General features: G+C 41.8%; 2 protein-coding genes across 2 annotated transcripts in view; both read left to right on the top strand.

The window, feature by feature from the left end:
* Positions 1-10,505, top strand: part of LMNB1 (lamin B1) — a 61,958-nt gene extending 51,453 nt beyond the window's left edge. The window contains exons 10-11 of the mRNA XM_003259905.2: positions 5,823-5,933; positions 9,710-10,505. Coding sequence (XP_003259953.2) covers positions 5,823-5,933; positions 9,710-9,751 — 153 coding nt within the window. The 3' untranslated portion in view covers positions 9,752-10,505. The remainder of the gene's footprint in view (positions 1-5,822; positions 5,934-9,709) is intronic.
* An 8,442-nt stretch (positions 10,506-18,947) lies between these two features.
* On the top strand, positions 18,948-21,530 carry LOC101178486. Its single transcript, XM_004087436.3, has one exon. It carries the CDS (start codon positions 18,957-18,959, stop codon positions 19,596-19,598), a length of 642 nt encoding a protein of 213 aa, XP_004087484.2. The 5' UTR covers positions 18,948-18,956; the 3' UTR covers positions 19,599-21,530.
* Positions 21,531-21,861: the final 331 nt, after the last annotated feature.

Below are 21,861 nucleotides of genomic sequence, written 5' to 3' on the forward strand. Positions count from 1 at the left end.
CCTACCATGAGAGCTGTAAGTTGGCTTGCAAGGAAGCCATTGGTCATAACCTTGTTCTGACATGCTTACTGGTTCTGACCTTTTCACCCAGTTTCCAGGGTTGCAGCCTCTGCTGTTTTGTACCTTACAACCTGACTGGGTATGCATTTCAGTCTGAGTGGTGCTGAAAGGAGATATATAGGGGGAATGTCAGGCTGGCAAACCTGGTAGGGAAGCTAACCATATTTACAAGTGCAGGGCTATTCATTTATCTGGAAAATCCTGAGTATCTGCTGTATGCCAGCCACTTTGTGTTAGGAATAAGCAGGAAAAAAGCCATACATGGTTTGTGGCATCATGGAGCCCACATTTTAAAGAGAGTAAGGGAGCCAGGGAATAAGATAAAGTGACTTCCTGATAAATGTAATAAAGATAAACTGTGGTATCAGGCCCAGCGCAGTGGCTCATGCCTGTGATCCCAGCACTTTGGGAGGCCAAAGATGGGTAGATCACGTGAGGTCAGGAGTTAGAGACCAGCGTGGCCAACATGGTGAAACCCCGTCTCTACTAAAAACACAGGAATTAGCCGGGCGTGGTGGTGCGTGCCTGTAGTCCAGGCTACTCAGGAGGCTGAGGCAGGAGAATTGCTTGAACTCGGGAGGCTCAGTTGCGACGAGCTGAGATTGTGCCATTGCACTCCAGCCTGGGCGACAGAGCAAGACTGTGTCTCAAATAAATAAATAAAGTTACAGGACTCGCCGAGTAAAGTTTGTCAGAAGAGGGTCCAGAATTGAGCCCTAGAAAATATTGACATTAGGAATAAGAAGAGCAAAGGAGGTAGAAGATGCAGCCAGTGAAGTCAGAGGAAAATGGTGTGTGATGTCAGGAAAGCCAAGGGAGGAAAGTATCTGTGAAAGAAGGAGCGGTCAGCGGGTCAAATCACACCATCCCCTTAGGGGTTTTTTGTCTGCTCCCATAGTGCCACGGGCAGGCTTCTAACCTGCGTGGTGCTCATCACATTGTTCTCACTCACTAGAGGAAGCACACTGAGGGCAAGGGCCTGTTCTGGTAGATCCTGGCATCATGCCTGGCACATAACAGGAATTCAGGAAGCATTTACTGGATGCATTTTCTAAAAAAAAGTCAGACATGGACCTTGACTTAGGTTCAGAGAAATAAAGCAATAGCAGCATTCATTATAGGAGTCTGAGGTGCCTGGATAAAAAGTTCTGTTCATGGCCATCTTCCTGTCTATCCCTCACTGTAACCATGTCTCTTGCGAAACATTGTTAAGGGTGGTGATTTGCTCAGATAAGACTGAAAAGCACTGTTATAAGGGGTACATGGCAGATTAAATGGACTTTCGTGAATCATGGAATCTAGTCATTATTTATGTCATTTTTTTTTTTTTCTCTGTGAAAGTGTGTTCGAAGTTAGAAACAATGTTATAGGAGGATATTTGGAATGGAGCAGTAGGTTTAAATGCCCCCCAAAATAGATATAGTGACATGAACAAAGTAGTAGATATTATGACATGGGATGCATCTTCAGACAGTATTACTAGTATTACTGATGACATATTAGTAAAGCTAACTGAAGCTTAGCTCCACTTCATAACTCAAACATTGAATAGTAGATTATTTGATTGATTGGTTGGTTGGTCCATTCTTTTTTTTTTTTTTATTTGATTGGTTGGTTGATCCATTCTTTTTTTTTTTTTTTTTTTTTTTTTTTTTTTTTGAGGAGTTTCGCTCTGTTGCGCGGGCTGGAGTGCAGTGGCATAGCACTATCTCGGCTCACTGCAACCTCTGCCTCCTGCCTCAGTCTCCTGAGTAGCTGGAACTACAGGTGCATGCCACCACGCCTGGCTAATTTTTATATTTTTAGTAGAGATGGGGTTTTACCATATTGGCCAAGATGGTCTCAATCTCTTGACCTTGTGATCCGCCTGCCTCGGCCTCCCAACGTGCTGGGATTACAGGCGTGAGCCACCATGCCCGGCCAAGGTTGGTCCATTCTTTTAACAAACTTCTAATACCTTCGGCTTGCAAGGCTCTGTTTTAAGTGTGTTCTGTCAGAAATGAGGAGAGAAAGTATTATGAACACAGGTCTTATTTCATTAGACAGTTACTTTTGGCATTTATTCATTTAATTCGATAAGACCATATTTGTCAGTAGGGACCAGACCACATTAGGAAAAATCTATAAACAATCCCCACCATAAAGACCAGTTTGCAGTAAGATTGTTGGTAACTGGCTTAGTCAGTTTTGTTTTTTATGGTTTTTTTTTTCTTCTTGCTGGGGCATTGGAAATGTCAGAAAACCCAATTAAACTGGCTTAGAAATAATGGAAATTTTTTGGGCTCACATAATAAAAAATTTAAATAGTGGACCGAATCCAGTGTCTCACAGCATGTCCCCGGGGATCTGTCTGTTGTTTCTCTTCTGGTTGCCTCCCTTGGGGACGCAAGATAGCTGCCGGCTGCTCCCAGGGGTACGTCTTTTCTATTTGCTTTTTGTGGGAAGGTGATCTTTCAAAAAAGTGCTCTTTATGGTGGAGTTTATAGGTTGTTGCTAATGTGGTCCGGTACTACTGACAGATAAACATGGTCTTACCCAATTAAATGAATACATACCAAAAGTAACTGTCTAATGAAATAAGACCTGTATTCATACCACTTTCTCTCCTCGTTCCTGACAGAACTCTCAGAACAGCCTAGCAAGCAGAAGGCAGTAGAAGTTTGTTAAAAGAATGGACAATCCAGCCCACCAAATAATCTAATATTGAGTGTTTGAATTATGGAGGGAAGCTAAACTTCATTCCCTGTGAGGCACCCATCCTGGGCTTCACTCACACTGGACTAGGGTGGGTCACGTGCTCGCCTCTAAACCAGTTCCTGGAGTTGGGAGGGTGGAATTAGACCTTAAGCCTTCTCCCTCCCCTCTACAGCCACATCACACTGGGCTCCTTGTGACACATGTGTGCTCCATGGGGGGTGCGTACCCAGGTAAACCTGGGGGCTCTTAGGAGGGAGGGGGCACTGGGTGGTTAAAAACAGCAATTGTCACCATGGCAAAAACAAGATGTTTTTATGAGGGAAATAAAAAATAAAACAGTCCTTCCAAACTTTTCCAGAATATAGATATAATGGAAACTTTTGTATATGCAAATGATTACTTATATATGTAGAGATGCAATATATAAAATATAAACAATCATCTTTCATCCACATAAGATCGCCCTGATTTGTAGCATTTGCTGATTTCTGTGGTGTAAATACTCCTACCGTGGCTGATGCCAGGCTTCCAGCATTATGTGACTGAGCACAGAGCTGTGCAGTGATGAGCAGCATCAGCAGGTGCAGCCGGCTCCAGGCACCACTGCACAGATCAGTGCACCTTCATATGCCCAAGGCTCTGAGCAGGGGCAGACCAATGCTGCATTTTACAGACAGAGTAAAGCCTGTCATGTAAGACTATTTATGTGGACCTTTCAGGACACTTGGGGTAAACACATTTATTTAGTAGCATCTTGACTAATAACAGTTTCCTTGATGTAAACCTCCCAACAGCTTTTTGGTTCTAAATTATTATTTATTATTTTTCTACCTAGATTTTTAGACATTAGCTCACTCATTTTTTATACGGCTTTCTGTATTAGATTAATTGGTTTTTGCATGTTTTCAAATGAAAAGTGCTTAACAGCAGGGTTACACTTAAAGTAGTTATGTTAAGGTAATTCATAATAATGAAGATGGGCAAGTTGCTGTTTTCTGAGTTTCTCATTGAGGCTAATAGTCTTAAGCTACATCATGAGCCTTAAGAACCAATGTTTGCGTATGGGATGTATACCATGAGCTTCTAGAAGCTGGAATGTGGTAATTTCGTTATAGAAGATTTTATGTGACTCGTTCCTCATTTTAAGATGAGTTGAGAAAAGCTGGGTACTCTCAAAGTTTTTTAAGAATTTATTTTTCTGCTTTATATGCTGCTGTCTCCTAGTTGATATCTTGAATGGTGGTTGATCTAAAGAATCACATTTTTTTTAAAATTACTAATTTGGTTAAAACACTGATATTTGTGAAATGGCTATTTCTGTTTGTAAAGATAGACCAATTTCACAGAATTGAAGTTATTGGCTAATTGAGAGGCTCGGAATGGTCCATGTTCCTCGGTCCTGCAAGAGTAATAAAAAATCCCCACAAAATACTATTCTACCACCTTACTTTATTTACAAAACACATTATTGGGCATATTTCAAATCGAAGTCTCATTTCTGTGACACTGGGTTTTGGTTTTCTTTCTCTGCCATTGTGAACTAGCTGGTCTGTGTTAGATAAGCCTTTACTGAAGTAATATTGTGTCTTCCCCTGTAGCATTCTCTTTCTTGAGTGACCTTAAGACAGGGTACAGAATAAAATTATATGCTCTGCAGCACTCTTGAGGACACACTCATTTACTTGCTGCCAGCTCATCAGGTTAGCTTTGTGCTTAAGCAAAAACACTGCTGCATTTGTGCCAAGTCAGCATTTTCCACAGGAAAGTAATCTGTATTTGACCTTTTTAGTAGAAAATGGAAATACTTGCTTTCTGTCATACCTTTAGTGAATGATAGGTGACCTATTTCTTTACAGAATACATTGGAACCTCGCTAGTACATTATTGGTAAATAGTGTACAGTGTTCATATGTCTTGATTTTGTTTCATTCAAGAGGTATCAGTTGCTGAAAGGAATGAAAGGAGCTTGTCCTTTCTTCTCACTTATCAGGTGGTCCTGTTGCTGATGGTCCCTGAGATCACAGTTGGCTTCCAGCTTCCTTTTATTCAGCATTTATTTAGCACTTTCTCTTTGCCAGGAGCTAAGATCTTTAAGCTGAATTCATGTTGAGTTTTATAAAGAATTTAGTATGTCAAATAATTTGTAGAATTCTTAGTAACAGAATAGGATAAAAAGCAGTGGAAACTTCTCAGCAGATATTTCAAATTGGATATCACTTCCTCCCCTGCAAGAAATATGGAAGGTATAAGAACTGCTACTAATTACGTGGAAATTTCAGTTTAGTAACCAGAAAGTTACTGATATACAGCTCCCCCCACCCCACCCCTTTAAAAATAATAAACAGGGGCCAAGTGTGGAGGCTTATGCCTGTAATCCCAGCACTTTGGGAGGCTGAGGTGGGTGGATCACTTGAGGCCAGGAGTTCAAGACCAGCCTGGCCAACGTGGCAAAACCCCATCTCTACTAAAAATACATAAAAATTAGCTGCACGTGGTGGTGCATACCTGTAATCCCAGCTACTGGGGTGGCTGAGGCATGAGAATCGCTTGAACCTGGGAAATGAGGGTTTCAGTGAGCCAAGATCATGCCATTGCACACCAGCCTGGGTGACAGAGTGAGACTCTGTCTCCAAAAAAAGGGATGAATAATAGTAATAATAATAAACAGAAATGCTGTCTCTTTTTTTTTTTTTCTTTTTTGAGACAGTCTTGCTGTGACGCTGGAGTGCAGTGGCGTGATCTTGGCTCACTGCAACCTCAATGCAAGCCATTCTTCTGCCTCAGCCTCCTGAGTAGCTGGGATTACAGGCACGTGCCATCATGCCCAGCTAATTTTTGTATTTTTAATAGAGACGGGGTTTCACCATGTTGGTCAGGCTGGTCTCGAACTCCTGACCTCGGGTGATCTGCCCGCCTCGGCCTCCCAAAGTGCTGGGATTACAGGTGTGAGCCACTGCGTCTGGCAAGAAATGCTGTCTCTTAAGCAAAGAAAAGATCCCTCTCTCCCGCGTTTGGTGATTTTAAGTGTATTTTTTAACTTAAAATTAAACTGCTATTGTTTTTAGGAGGTTGCTCAAAGAAGTACAGTCTTTAAAACAACCATACCTGAAGAAGAGGAGGAGGAGGAGGAAGAAGCAGCTGGAGTGGTTGTTGAGGAAGAACTTTTCCACCAGCAGGTATTACTTTATTTATTTAATATATTTATTTCAAATTTTATTCACAGAATTACATGAAGACCAAGAGTGTGGTTGGGTTTTTCCCCTATCAGTTGGTGAACCAGAGCAGTTATCTACCAAGTGGGGTTTGTATTCCCCAAAGGGATATTCAAGGTGATACTTTAGGGTACTGGAAGAATATGTTGCACTTTTATTTTTATTTTTTCTCATTTTACCAAATTTCAGTTTTGTCCTTTGTTTTCTAATGTGCATTATGTGTTATAGTAAAACGTGTCTATGGATTGGATGTTATGCCCCAAACTTGTTTACTCTGTAGGGTTCTATGATTAAAAGGTTTAGATCACTAATTTAGAGCAAGCATCTGCATATAAACTTTAAAAAAACAAAGTAATATTCAACTTCATTGTGAAACAAAATTCTTGCTGTTATTAAGTTCCTAATCATTATCTAATTGAAGATAGATTTTGGCTGATGGTTGGGCTTTTGAGAGCCCTTGCAATAAAGAAACTCCAAATTTGGTTTTAATTATAATTAAATTGGAATTATTAATAACTAATGAGCCTTCAGTTTATATTCTCAAGCTGTTTGAGTGTGATCATTAATCAAAATGTCTACCCTTATCCTGATAAGACTGTTTCCATGGCTTCAGAATGTTAGTCGTAAGTCTGCTTTGCTTCATTAGCCCTAGTCCTGGTCTAAATAAACACCGTCTCGTGTATTTAACCCCCAGGCCTGAGAACCACTTGAGGTGGGTTGCATGAAGTAGCATGAATTTTTTACCTGGATGCCTTCTCATACATTCTGGAGGAATATTTTAAAACACATACATTACACGTAGCTTACAAGAAACAAGCACAAGTTCCATTTTCTGTGCTTAAATGGGAACCATCGTAATTACTAGAAGTAAAATAATTATGTAAGAGAGAACTCAAGGCGCCAGACAAGTGGCTCAGCATGAGTTATATAGCATGTCAGATGACAGAGGAGGTACTCCAGGCCAGCAGAGTAGTTGAGAAGAACTCTGGGAGGTGATGCTTGTCCACTAATTTGAAGGATGGGTGATTATTTGGTTATTGGAGAGAAGGCAGATGATGGTGTTCTGAGGATGTTGGAATTATCTGTTGCTTCACCAACAGACCATCCCAAAGCTTAGTGGCTTAAAACAGCGATTTCTTACTTCCCATAATTCTGTGGTTTGACTGCGCTCAGCTGGGCAGTGTTTCTGTTCCACATGATGCAGACTGAACTCAATCAAGCAGGCTGTGGTCAGCTCAGAAGTTGGCCTCGGCTGGAATATCTTTTAGGTCTCTTTCTGTGTGGATTTCTACGATTTAAGAGTTTAGTCAAAGCTTCTTTATAATAGCATGGCAGTTGTCTTAACAGAGTAAGTGGAGGGTACCAGGTTTCTTTCTTTCTTTTTTTTTTTTTTTTTTTTTTTTTAGATGGAGTCTTGCTCTGCCGCCAGGCTGGAGTGCAGTGGCGCGATCTCAGCTCACCGCAACCTCCCCCTCCCAGGTTCAAGAGATACCCCTGCCTCAGTCTCCCAAGTAGCTGGGATTACAGGCACGCGCCACCATGCCTGGCTAATTTTTGGATTTTAGTAGAGATGGAGTTTCACCATGTTGGCCATGACAGTCTTGATCTCAAGAGAGAACCAGGTTTCTTTTTCTTTTTTTTTTTTTTTTTTTTTTTTTGAGACGGAGTCTCGCTCTGTCGCCCAGGCTGGAGTGCAGTGGCGCGATCTAGGCTCACTGCAAGCTCCGCCTCCCGGGTTCATGCCATTCTCCTGCCTCAGCCTCTCCAAGGGGCTGGGACTACAGGCGCCCGCCACCACGCCCGGCTAATTTTTTGTATTTTTAGTAGAGACGGGGTTTCACCGTGGTCTTGATCTGCTGACCTCGTGATCCGCCTGCCTCGGCCTCCCAAAGTGCTGGGATTACAAGCGTGAGCCACCATGCCCGGCGAGAACCAGGTTTCTTAAACGGCCCTTTGTCCCTTCTTCAACATTCTCTTAGTCAAAGTCATGAGGCCACTCCAGATTCAAAGTGGGGGTAAATAGTCTCCACCTGTTGGTGGGAGGAATGGCAAAGAATTCATGGTGATCTTTAACTCACTACAGAGGATGTGTAAAGACTTAACGTGGCTGGGCACAGTGGCTCATGCCTGTAATCCCAGCACTTTGGGAGGCCGAGGCGGGCGGATCACGAGGTCAGGAGATCGAGACCATGGTGAAACCCCGTCTCTACTAAAAATACAAAAAATTAGCCAGGCGCGGTGGCAGCTATTCGGGAGGCTGAGGCAGGAGAATGGCATGAACCCGGGAGGCGGAGCTTGCAGTGAGCTGAGATCGCACCACTGCAGTCCAGCTTGGGTGACAGAGCAAGACTCTGTCTCATGAAAAAAGACTTAATGCACCAAGTATATCCGCTCATCCAGTTATTTTGTAGGGTTCATGTGAGAGATAAATGAAGTTGAAAGATTGGAATTAAACTGACATAGTCTGGAATGCTTGGGGATGTAGCTTCTGTACAATTTGGAACAAAGGAGAAGTTACGAGTGCATTTTAAAATATCACTGGCCAAGCTGAATCAGAGGGACTAACTCCAGAGGGGAGATTCTAGAGGCACTGAGGGAATATATAATGGAGATTTATTAAGGCTTAGTGACTAAACTTGAGGGTGAGAGAATAAAAAAAATAAAGATGTATGAGGTTTTTAGCTTTTGTGATCACAGAAAATAATGATACCAAGGTTCATAAGAGGAAAGATGGAAGGGCAGAACAGGCGTTTGAACTTCATATTTGAGGATGAATCCAATCGCCTTTTGAATTGATTAGAAGTGTTTTGGTGACCTTCAAAAAACCAGTTTTAGTTCAATCAGTGGTGAGTCACAAGTTATATTGTGAGGTTATACGGAGTTAATGAGTGATAAAGAAATGGATAGAGGAGCCATATTGACTTCACCTTGGAGGACAAATCCACCGCAGATGGCTTGGGATTTGTAAGTTCAGGATCTAGCAAGCTGTAGTCTCCGATGTGGTTGTTAAAAGCTGATCCACTGATCTCCTGTTTCCTAAGTTATCAAAAGAGGTTATTGAACAATGGTTTTCAAATTGAGCTGCATATTAGAATTACTTTAAAATTATATATAGATAGCTACCCTTTCCCAGTAAAATGAGAAATTCTTATTTGATTGATCAAGGGACCTAGATCAGAATTTTTTTTAAACTCCTCAGGTTCTGAATGTGTAGCCAGAGTTGACAATTACTGTTCTGGAATTTGTTGGGGGGTATTCTAGAAAGAAGTCCATAAAAGAAGGTTAGAGGCCAGATGCAGTGGCTCACGCCTGTAATCTCAGCACTTTGGGAGGCCGAGGGCAGGTGGATCACTTGAGGCCAGGAGTTCAAGACCAGCCTGGCTAACATGGTGAAACCTCGCCTCTACTAAAAATATAAAAATTAGCCGGGTGTGGTGGTGATGCACACCTGTAGTCCCAGCTGCTTGGGAGACTGAGGCATGAGAATCGCTTGAACCCAGGAGGTGGAGGTTGCAGTGAGCCAAGATCGCACCACTGCAGTCCAGCCTGGACAACAGAGTGAGACTCTGTCTCAAACAAACAAAGAAAAAGAAAAAAAGAAAAGGTTAGAAAAGATGAGAGATGATAAAGCGCCCATTTGAGGTAGGTAATATGTATCCCTGTAGTTAAAAGTTTTTGTCTTATTTTAGAATACTGTGATCTGTTTCTTTATTAATTTTTCCTTCTGTTTTCCTCATCAGGGAACCCCAAGAGCATCCAATAGAAGCTGTGCAATTATGTAAAATTTTCAACTGTCTTCCTCAAAATAAAGAAGTATGGTAATCCTTACCTGTATACAGTGCAGAGCCTTCTCAGAAGCACAGAATATTTTTATATTTCCTTTATGTGAATTTTTAAGCTGCAAATCTGATGGCCTTAATTTCCTTTTTGACACTGAAAGTTTTGTAAAAGAAATCATGTCCATACACTTTGTTGCAAGATGTGAATTATTGACACTGAACTTAACTGTGTACTGTTCGGAAGGGGTTCCTCAAATTTTTTGACTTTTTTTGTATGTGTGTTTTTTCTTTTTTTTTTTTAAGTTCTTATGAGGAGGGGAGGGTAAATAAACCACTGTGCGTCTCGGTGTAATTTGAAGATTGCTCCATCTAGACTAGCAATCTGCTCTTCATTATTCTCTGCTATATATGATGGTGCTGTGAGGGAGGGGAAAAGCATTTTTCAATATATTGAACTTTTGTACTGAATTTTTTTGTAATAAGCAATCAAGGTTATAATTTTTTTTAAAATAGAAATTTTGTAAGAAGGCAATATTAACCTAATCACCATGTAAGCACTCTGAATGATGGATTCCACAAAACTTTGTTTTATGGTTACTTCTTCTCTTAGATTCTTAATTCATGAGGGGGGTGGGGGGGGGAGGTGGAGGGAGGGAAGGGTTTCTCTATTAAAACGCATTCGTTGTGTTTTTTAAGATAGCGTAACTTGCTTAAATTTCTTATGTGACATTAACAAATAAAGCTCTTTTAATATTGATCTACTGTCCTTTTTAACGCTTTAAAAACAGATTTTGAGGGGAGAAAAGTATTGTTTCAGTTTTGCTTTTGATAAAAATATAATTTGACTTGTTTGAACTGGATTTTTCTTTAAGGCTTTGCTAGTTGTGGAAGCTAAGCTATTTTGGAGGTCTTTCAGTATTTAATTGTCATTGATAACAACAACAACAATAATAAAAGCCATAATAATAACTAATGCTTTTGAGCCAGATATCATGCTCAATGCTTTATTACATTTTTTAGCTTACTAACAATAAGGCCTTTTCAAATTTCTTCAGGAAAACCAAATAGGGACAATAGAAAACATTGAGGAAGACATTCCTTTTTTTTTTTTTTTTTTTTTTTTAAAGACAGAATCTCACTCTGTTGCCCAGGCTGTAGTGCAATGGCACGGTCTTAGCTCACTGCAGCCGTGACCTCTCCTGGGCTCTGCCTCCCAAGTAGCTGGGACTACAGGTACACACCACCATGTCCAGCTAGTGTTTTTGTATTCGTAGAGAGCGTTTTGTCATGTTTCCCATGCTGGACATTCCTAGTAAAAGAAAAAATGGGAAGAATATTTTAGAATGTAATTCTACTGTCTTTTAAAATAGGAAGGGCAGAGAAATTGATTAAAAGCCACCTTTTAGAGGAATAAAATGAATGCTATGAAATACAAGTGTGCTGTGTGTGGGGTAGCTTTGTTCTGTATGGTGCTAATTATGGTGTCAATTCCTGTGGATTTGGGGAGGTTTTGTCTTGATTGCTTTAGTTAAGTGAGTTCATCTTATAGGAAGTGTAATATCTGAACTCTTCCTAGAATGGACAGATAATATTTCAGAAGCCAACCCTAGTCAGTGTTTGTTTTTCTCTTAAAATATTCCTGCAGTAAGCTGCACAAAGACTACCAGCTTTCACTTCAAAATAACTCACAAAGCCCCGGAATTACTGTGCTCCACAGATTTACTGCATACTTTGGTGCCGTCGCAGACACAAGATAAATGCTGGGTTAGAAATTTCTGTCTGGTAAAGCAGTTAAAATGATAACTTCTCAACGCAGATTTACCTTCAGGGTGGGAATGGCATTACAGTACACAGCCAAACTCAGCTGGGAAACGTTTTGCCACAAGATGGGGTTCTTGTCATCAAAATACATTCTAGGTGCTTTTATTGCTGGATAAATTAGGTTATAAAAGCCGACACTTTAATTAATTTGGGCATTAAGAAAAATTGGCAGTTGTAACATAGTAGAATAGTGTGTATGCTGGGGAAATTGAGAGTACAAATGCAGGGCTCAACGTAAATAGTTTGTTGCCCCTGGATGTGTGACAGTAGTAGATTCCTGAATCTGTTTAGACTGACAAACTTTGGACTAAATTGAGGTTTTCTGAAATTGAGCTGCACCTAAGCCCATTCCTGCAGAACGTGAGCGAGCCAGAGGGCACGCTGCCATTCCGTGTATTAAAATCAGCATCTCCGCATGAAATTGATGTTAGGCATACAGCATATATATACATTTTTGGATTATTTAACTATTTGATAACAAGCATGATTCACATTTTCCCCTTGTTTTGTCTTCAGTGTTTGTTTTCACCTCTGTTTAGGCATGGATTTATTTTATTTTATTTATGTTATAAAATAAAATATATTTTATTTATAACATAAATAAAATTTATTTTATAACATAAATAAAATTTATTTTATAACATAAATAAAATTTATTTTATTTTATAACATAAATAAAATTTATTTTATTTTATAACATAAATAAAATTTATTTTATTTTATAACATAAATAAAATTTATTTTATTTATAACAAATAAAATTTATTTTATTTATAACATAAATAAAATTTATTTTATTTTATTTATAACATAAATAAAATTTATTTTATTTTATTTATAACATAAATAAAATTTATTTTATTTATAACATAAATAAAATTTATTTTATTTATAACATAAATAAAATTTATTTTATTTATAACATAAATAAAATTTATTTTATTTTATTTATAACATAAATAAAATTTATTTTATTTTATTTATAACAAGACAGAGTCATGCTCTTGTTGCCCAGGCTGGAGTGCAACGGTGCAATCTCCGCTCACTGCAACCTCTGTCTCCCAGGTTCAAGCGATTCTTCTGCCTCAGCCTCCTGAGTAGTTGGGATTATAGGCACACAAGACCACGCCTAGGTACGGATTTATTTTTATTCCTCTTGTTCAGGTCTCGTCTCTGTGTTGTTCATTAAGAAAATTTTGGATGTTCTTATTTTGTTGAGTATTATCTCATCCCCACTGTCTGTTCTTTCCTTCTAGGGTTTCTTTTTACCTATGTGGAACCTGTCCTGTTTCATATATTTTAGGTTTCTCCACACTATATTCTCAGTTAACTCCTTTGTATTTATCTCACTGATTCTGTTCTCAGCCCTGTCTTATCTGTTTATTCCAGCCATTGAGCTTTTTAGACTTTATCTTTTTGTTTCTGAAGTTGTCTTTGATACTTTCTCAAATTTATCTTTTTCATAATGTTTTATTATAGTTTTTATTCTTTTTATGAATCATTTTAACCATATTTATTTTATAGTCTCGATTCGATTTTCTTGAGTTTTGGAGAATGCTGATTTTTCTGTTAGCTGTGTCTGTGACTCTCCTAATGGTAGTTGGCTTTCTCATGGAGTTTTTAGGATTGTGAACACATCTCCAGCAAGGGCTATTTTGTGAGTGATCCGTGTCCCAGGGTTTTGATGGTATTGCTACAGAGGAATTTGGGAGTTTCCTATGCCAGAGTCCCAGGACTGTTTTTGGGTCACTTTCTCACCTCGTGGTAATACAAATCTACTGTGACACTTACATGCATGGTTGTTCTGTTTTTCTCAAGTAGCTTCCTCATCCTGCCGAAAAGCGCCGCCCGCCTGCCGCCCTGCCCCGCCCCACCCCGCCGGTGGTTTGTTTTTGCTCTGGGCTGACAGGTAGTATTCTGGTAGTGTGAGGCTGCAGGGAGCAACGGAAGGTTCTGTGCTTTGTTCAACAATCTTCTAGGTTTCTAGGTTCACTCCCTTGCAAAGACCCAAAGCCGTTTCCTGTCCCCAACTACCAGCCCTTAAGGCTTATATTCCAGATTTTGAGTTCTTTGTGGCACCTGGACATTTCTTGTTCTTTCTTTAAAGCTTGTCTCTATTAAAACAAATTTCGTTCTATTGTCTCAATCTTGTAGTGGAAGGAGGGGTTGTCCATGTCATTTTAATCTGCTTTCATACATGAGTGTGTCTGTGTCTGTGTATATTTTTAAGAGATATGATTCTAAATCATGTTCCTCTTTGGTTTCAATATCTTACCCATCATCCTTTTCATCGTATCTTAAATTACAAAGAAATTTATTTGGATGCCCCTTCTTTTCTTGCCAAAACACATGATAAAATGAGAAAAATTGAAAAGAATCTTTAAATAATCCATACCTTCTGGATCATTGGCTTCTAAACAAAATGCAGATTTTTTCTTTTTAATTCCATTGCTTGAAGTCACAACATGGAATTTTAGGAGGTGCTGCCAGAGGGGAATGTTTTTTAGGGTTCAAACCTTTGAATCCCTGAAGCAAGGTTCTAGTATCTGCGGTGTTTACACAGGAAAACCCAGAATTCTGAAGTTGGGACTGACTGCCCTTCCTTGTCTACCAAATTAGGGGGGAAAAAATTCCACGAAAAAAAGGTACTGAAGGAGGTAGTTTTTAGAATTTTGTGTTTCTTCTATTTGGCTGCCTTACTGAAGGGGACATTCAGAGCCAGACTGATGAAAATGAGGAAAATACATGGCAAAATACATGCAAAACTCAACAGAAGTCATATTTCAAGTTCTCAGGGAGAGGCGTCACATTAGCAGTATTGAATGGGAAGAGGAATTAGCAGGGAACAGTACTGTAAATGGATGCTGCTTTGCTGTCCTGGAGGGTCAGAGTGAGGACAGAGAACAATCTTAGAGGCAGATCAGTAACCAGTTTGCCCTGGAGCCATGCATGGGACCCAGAGTGTAAAGTCGCCTCACTGCCTACCTCCTGCTACCCCTCACTTCCACAATAATGCATTTTCTTTCACTTTTAACAGCACGGTAAATCCTGTCCTCTCCTGACATTTCTCCAGAGACAAAATACACCTCTCAATTTAGGGAGACAGCCTGCTCAGTAGCTTAATTACTTTATAACAATAAAACACATATTCACCCAGATTTATGATGTGAGTGCTTCCTCCACCAATCTGAATTGGAATTCTCAGTTTAAATGCCAGCCAAGTTTGCTTTTAGAGAAATGCCGCTTCTGTTCCATTTTGGGTTTTAAAATACTTACTTTGGCTGTGTATTACTCCAAATGAGCTGCAGTCTGTGAAACCGGAAGATTTCTCTGCATTTATATGTCATTTTCTTAAATACTAGTGTTTTTTTTGATGAAAAATAAATTCCCACTTGCCTTTTAAGACTTATCTTGTGACCCACTTGGCTTACAGCTGGTGGCCCTAATCCTCCCACTGTAGCATCTGCTGGTTTTCTGCATGGATCTGTCTTTGGGGGCAGACCTCACTGTGTAATTGTGATAGGGTGGAGGTCCCTTTGCTAGTGCGAGGTTTTCTTCAGTGTTTTCTGACTCAGTCTGGATAGTGATTCTCAAATTGTCTGGTTTCGTCTGTTGAATACACGCGGATGTTTCCACAGCCCCTTCTAGTCCTGAGTCCCATGACTTAAGTTTAGCCACAAGTGCTAGTTACAAGTGTCCACTGTGACCAGCGGGACAAAAATGTCTGAGTGTGCTGAATGTGCTTCTCTGGCTTCCTAACGCAGTGGTTGAGAGTGATCTTCAGATGACCTGTTTTTTGTCTAGTTTCACAAACAGTCCCAGATCACTTGTTTTTCTCTTCCGATTTTCTCTCCATTGTCCACATTTAGGCCAAGGAGCCTCCCTCTCACACTGCCCTTTAGCGAGCAGTGTGACTATGACCCTGGCAGTTAGTTCATTCTCTTCCTAGGACTGGGGTCATGACCCAGCCTTCCTCTTCACTGCCAGCTTTCACTCCCTTGTTAGGCTGCCTCTTCCAACCAGCAGACGCCAGGAAGGGACTCAACCCAAGCTCTTTCTGGGATCATAGGGTTTTCACAGAATTTTCCGATGAACTGTTTTCCCAGCTACTGAATCAGATCATTTCTCTTTAAAAAATTTTTGTCTTGCTAAGAGGAAAATTGTTATGAAATTTGAACTCGGCAAAAAAAAAAAAAACATCAAGAGCTGAAAACATTCATATTATGTCGTAAAGGAAATAGTAAGCCTAGGTTCCACCCCGAGACATGTTGCATTTCATTACCAGGGAAAGTAATGTGTATTGTCACAATCCTTCTGGGCGGGATCCTTCCCTGGAGAAAGAAGGGTGTGGGTGCTAGAGGTGAATGCTTTGGGTCACTCAGGCTGACCTTATACCAGAAATCCCAGAGGGGACCTGAAGCTGGGCCCTTACCGGACCTTACACCTGGGGAACACTGGGGACCCCACTGGGGGAAACCGACAGGGGCAGGGTCTGGAAATGCAGTGCTGCTCTGACATATGGGGAGTACACACCAGCACGTGTTGGTCTCTGACACATGGGACACTTTCACATAGGAGGGCAGAAAAGCAGCATAAGACCCATCAAGAGGAAGCAGGGTGAAAGGAAAGGGGGCAAACATTTATTGAATGTTCACTCTGCTTGAGTTGTCACATCAAACATTACCTTACAGCTCACAATACTGCATTATTAGTATTGCCCTTGTTTTGTAGATGGGATAACAGGCCCACAGGTTGTCATTTATTCACTTGTTCATTCCTTCACCAACCATTCACTGGGAGATTTAGTTTTGCCAGGTGCTGCTGAGCAAGGCATCAAGAATACCAAGATGAGACAGCCAGTTCTTTCCTTGAGGAACTCAGTGTGATCACAGTTCTATTATCCTTGATGACTATGCCTATTCTGCTATCCCAGGCAGCTGTCAAAAAATAATTTACATAGCCAGTTTACTAATGAAAACGGTGCTATTAATTGTCGAAATGAATAGGAACAATTCCAACTGTCGGATAATCCCCAAATCCCTATTTAAAATCTCTGTTGTTTCTAATGTTCTTCAAATTAATGGCAAATGTAATAAATATTGTTTTCATGGTGAGGTTTAGAAAATGCTTTCTTGTATATTAGCTGATTTGCACCTCTCAGCGTATGAAGATGGACTTAGGAGCAGGAACAGCTCCAGCTCTTGCTCAATCTGCCTTCCTCCCACTATTGCATCGTAAGCTCTCAGATAAGGCAGAAAGCCACAGCCCTGGTAGAATGACCTTTCCTAAACTGGCTGTTTCAGGATGCACTTTCCCTGACATCAGGGAGGTAGTTAAGTGTTCTGATTTAAAACTCTCCTTTGGGGGGATAGTCACCATTAGGTAAGCTAACACACCACCCAGCAAGTAGGTGAAAGCAGTTTGGACCCCAGTGATGCAATGTGTTACTGTATCTACGAAGTGTTGAAAATGACCCAGAGGGTTTGCAAGTACATCCAAGTTATCCTGATGGGGGTAGGGTGGGGAGGCTGTGAATAACAGGAATTATCAGAACTGATGATTCAGCTTTGATTGGAAAGGAGATAAAATAAGTGATTTTTTAATGATAGAGACTTCAATTATAGTCATGGGTTATGTCCCAAATTTGTACTTTCCCACATAGATGGGCCTTCTCCATAGATAGACTTCACGTAGAAAGAATAAACAGTGCGTTGTTTTTGCCTTTGAACTAGGTCTGTGAATGGAAAACCCCTGATAAGAGAAGTAGTTAATGACACTAAGTTGCTGTCACTTAGTGATGTAAGTCTAAAAAAGCTAACATTCCTGCATCTCAGTTTCCTTATCTGTAAATTGGAACTAAAGATCCTATTATAAAGAGTTGATGGTGGAATGAATGCGACCATGTAAGACGGTCATACCAACATAGTAGGTTGTAAAGAAATAGGAATTTAAAACTAATTAACTTAAAATTTTTTGATCAGGGGAATTAAGATGGGAAGTAAGGTGAGGCTGTCCTGTTATAAAATGGCAGGGCTGTTAATTATTGCTGGCTTAAGTAAGTCTACCAGCAAAAATAGTGCCAGTCAGAATTAACATTTCTCCTGGGTTTAGTCAACTGAGTGGTTAAACAAGGAAGGCCACTGAGAATACTGGAAACACCACATTTTACTCATTTTATTAATATTCATATTAATTAAACAAACTTTTTTTTTTTTCTTGAGACGGAGTCTCACTGTTGCCCAGGCTAGAGCCTTCCAGGTTCAAGCAATTCTCCTGCCTCAGCCTCCCAAGTAGCTGGGATTACAGGTGTGTGCCACCATTCCTAGCTAATTTTTGTATTTTTAGTAGAGATGGGGTTTCATCATATTGGCCAGGCTGGTCTCTAACTCCTGACCTCAAGTGATCTGCCCACCTTGGCCTCCCAAAGTGCTGGGACTACAGGCATGAGCCACTGTGCCTGGCCCACAACAAACATTTATTAATCACTTACTAAGTGGCATGCTGTGCACTGGCAATACAATGGTGAGTGAAAATAAATCTCTGCCTGACCCCGGTTGGGGTGGGGGCAGGGGCATCAATCAAATAGTCTCACAGATGTGTAGAACAACAACTGTGGTCAAGTGCTGTTATAAAAGGAAGGCACCACACGGCAGGCTTCAGGAGCACTGGTCTCTTATGGGAAATGGTCGTTAAGGAAGAATTGCGTGGTAGGAGGCTGAGTTTCAAAGGTGAAGTTCTTGCCTCCACAGTCATGACAACAGCTCCAAGGTTGGGGATGTTAAGGGCGAGGTTCAAATTCTTTGACTCCCCATTAAGACGATTTGAGCTTATTAAAAACCGGCCATCATCTCTCAAAGCATTAGCTAAGGGATACTGCTGGTGGTCCTGATAGGGCATTTTGCTCTAACCTTGGAAGAATCCGTCTAGACTCCAGCCAGAACTTGATTGCAGACAGAACAGTGGGGGAAGAGGGGCCACAGTCCTGCAGCCTCAGTATGTTTCCCTGGTCTCCCTGAGTGGTCCTGGGTACTCAGAGGTACCCAAACGCAAGGGTCCAGGTCAGTCCAGGGTGCTTTCGTGGAAACGGCAGGCTGATGTGTGCCGAGAACATCGCTCACCAATTGCGTGGAATTCAGAGTTCGCCTGAGGTTCCCTGAGACTTGGCTGTCCCTGCGCTGATGGGATTTGGGATAGAACGTGGGAGTGCCTGGTTAATTTGGAGTTTGAGGGCCTAGTGCTTTCAAAGAGAGATCCCCACCTGAGGGAATCATAACTCACATCCTCTTCCACCCTATACCTACCTGGTTTGGACAAGTAAAAGCAACACTTAAATAAATGGCAAAATCTGCTTTTTTCCTTTTGAAAATTGAATATTATATGAGGGACAATGACTATTCCCAGCTTGATGCTTTGGAAAGTGCATTTGGATTTTTCCATTTTAGACAAATGTCAGCTTTCCCCCGAAGTGGGTTCCATCGTGCTTGTTTGTTCCAAATCATTTTTCAGTGCTGTGATTTCCCTTCTCTTTGCTTTAAACACTCAGTTATGTGGCTTGTCTCCACGGTGTGGAGGTGCCGCGTACCTGGGTGGGTCCCTCTGCATTTCTGGCAGGAAGGAGGCGTTTGTGAATACTGTCAGTACTTTTGACAGGTCGGTCACATTGGAACCTTTGCCCCTGTGGTTTAAAACCAAAGATGACTGTGACTGTGGAGGTACCCTGTGTGCTCAGCGCTCAAATGGGAAATGGAGAAGGTTCCCGGAACGTGTTTGGCAGTCACTTCTGAGTTTTCCACTGAGACCCGAACATGAAGAAAATCTGGCTCCTGCCAGTTGGCCAACCTCTGTCCACCTTCCCCAGCTCACAGGGCTGCACGCTGCACTGGGGCTGTCCTCCGCTGCTGGAAAATCACGCCGGTGCTCTGCACAAACAGTGAACACTGGCCCTCTGCTTGATCCATGGAACCGAGATGACAGGATCTCCTGCCTGTTCTTGATAATAGCTGTAGTTTTATTTCAGATTTTCATTTAAACAAGTAGTTTAAGGCCTCAGCTGGGAAAGGGGATTGAAGTATCCCCAATGGACAAAGCCTCTGGCACGCCAGAGTGACATGTGACTGAGCCCGAGTGACTTTCCTCCCTTCCCCACCCAGGTTGCTGGGAGAAATAACTATGGGTTTTTGACAACTCTTTCCCAAAATACATAGTGGAAGGCTGGGAAACACTGAATTATGAAATAAAGCAAGGCAGTTCCTTTTGTCATCCTTGGCACCCGAATCCTAAACTATGGTAATGACATCAGCCCCTTAACGGTGTACTCCAGGGCACCTTGCTCTTAGGCAATTTGTTTTTCTGTGTGTGCTCTTGAACAGACTCTGTAGAAAGTGGCTGACCTGATGCAAATGAGTTTTTTGTTTTGTTTTGTTTGAGACAGAGTCTCACTCTTGCCCAGGCTGGAGTGCAGTGGCACGATCTCAGCTCACTGCAATCTTCACCTCCTAGGCTCAAGAGATTCTCCTGCCTCAGCCTCCTGTAATCCCGGGATTACAGGTGCGTGCCACCACACCTGGCTAGTTTTTATATTTTCGGTAGAGACGGGGTTTTACCATGTTGGCCAGGCTGGCCTTGAACTTCTGACCTGAAGTGATCCTCCTGCCTCGGCCTCCCAAAGTGCTGGGATGACAGGCGTGAGCCACCGCGCCCGGCCTGATTTTGGATGGTTATAGTTGGGAAACTAGTTAGTGCCCAGATGTTGTCTCTGGGGGAAACGAGGAAACTGACAGGATTCCAGAAGGCTGCTGTTTGAACGGGCTCATTCAGTTCCAAGAAGAGATGGAAGAGGCAGGAAACGTGAGCATATGTGCTGCCTGCCCTCCATTGATTTGCTTAATAACAAATTCACCCTGTCTGGACTTGTGACCCCCTCTTATGTTCAGAAGAGCTACTGGGGGGTTGTAGAGACAAATGAGTCATTTTCTCAGCTCTGATACTGACCCCAGAGGGACATGTGGCCACTTCTCCCCGACTTTTCCCCAGGGGGACTTGCTTCTTACACCTGCCGCCTTACTGTTTTTCCTCAAGCAAGCTTGTTGCAGGCACTTCTTCCTCACGTGGTGCTGAACTTAGCAGGGGTGTGGGACAAGGAAGAGAGGGGGTCACAGGAGTTTCAGAGGGCTCACTTTGAGACTTGCTGAGTTGACCTGGCCCAGGATTCTTCTAATGCTGTGTGTGACTGTGTGTCTGTGCCAAAAGAGTTTTTCAGTGTGTATGCATGCATGATGTATGTGTGTGGGGTGGCAGGGGTGAGGGGGGGCGGGCAAGAGGGTTATTTTCTGGGTCAGAATAACCTTTTAAAATGGTAAGTTTTCCGCTAGGAGAGGAACGCCATTTTGCTCATCTGTCTAGATGTTTTTCTTCACCTGGGCCATGGAGGGCTTTGTTTCACAAGCTTTTCTCCTTTTTCGTCGTTTGGGTGGCAGAGATCTCTGCTCCGCCCTGTGACACAGGGCCCACCCTCCATGTCCCAGGCTGGGATAGATTACAGAGGATGTGTCCTCCTAGTGGCCCCCGCCAGCCACCAGAGTGAAGTTGATGCTTGGGTGCTATTGTGTCGGAAATTGGTGGGTTCTTGGTTTCACTGACTTCAAGAATGAAGCCGCGGACCCTCGCGGTGAGTGTTACAGTTCTTTTAAAGATGGTGTGTCCAGAGTTTGTTCCTTCTGATATTCGGAGTTTCTTCTTTCGGGTAGGTTCGTGGTCTCGCTGGCTTCAGGAGTGAAGCTGCAGACTTTCCCGCGAGTGTTACAGCTCTTAGGGTGGTGCATTTGGAATTGTTCATTCCTCCCGGTGAGTTCGTGGTCTGGATGGCCTCAGAAGTGAAGCTGCAGACCTTCGCGTTGAGTGTTACAGCTCATAAAGGCAGTGCAGACCCAAAGAGCAAGCAGCAGCAGCAAGATTTATTACCAAGAGCGAAAGAAAAAACCTTCCACTGAGTGGAAGGGGACCTGAGCAGGTTACCACTAGTGGCTCGGGCAGCCTGCCTTTATTCCCTTATCTGGCCCCACCCACATCCTGCTGATTGGTCCATTTTACAGAGAGCAGATTGGTCCGTTTTGACAGGGTGCTGATTGGTGCGTTTACAATCCCTGAGCTAGAGCAAAAGTTCTCCAAGGCCCCACTAGATTAGCTAGACACAGAGCACTGATTGGTGCATTTACAAACCTTTAGTGAGACACGGAGTGCTGATTGGTGCATTTACAGTCCTCTAGCTAGACATAAAAGTTCTCCAAATCCCC

This window comes from Nomascus leucogenys, chromosome 2 (assembly GCF_006542625.1).
Source record: "Nomascus leucogenys isolate Asia chromosome 2, Asia_NLE_v1, whole genome shotgun sequence".
Classification (NCBI taxonomy): Eukaryota; Metazoa; Chordata; class Mammalia; order Primates; family Hylobatidae; genus Nomascus; species Nomascus leucogenys.

What these genes read in the sequence shown, in the direction of transcription:
- LOC101178486 (XM_004087436.3), top strand. Translation starts at nt 18,957, where the DNA reads ATGACTATTCCCAGCTTGATGCTTTGGAAAGTGCATTTGGATTTTTCC.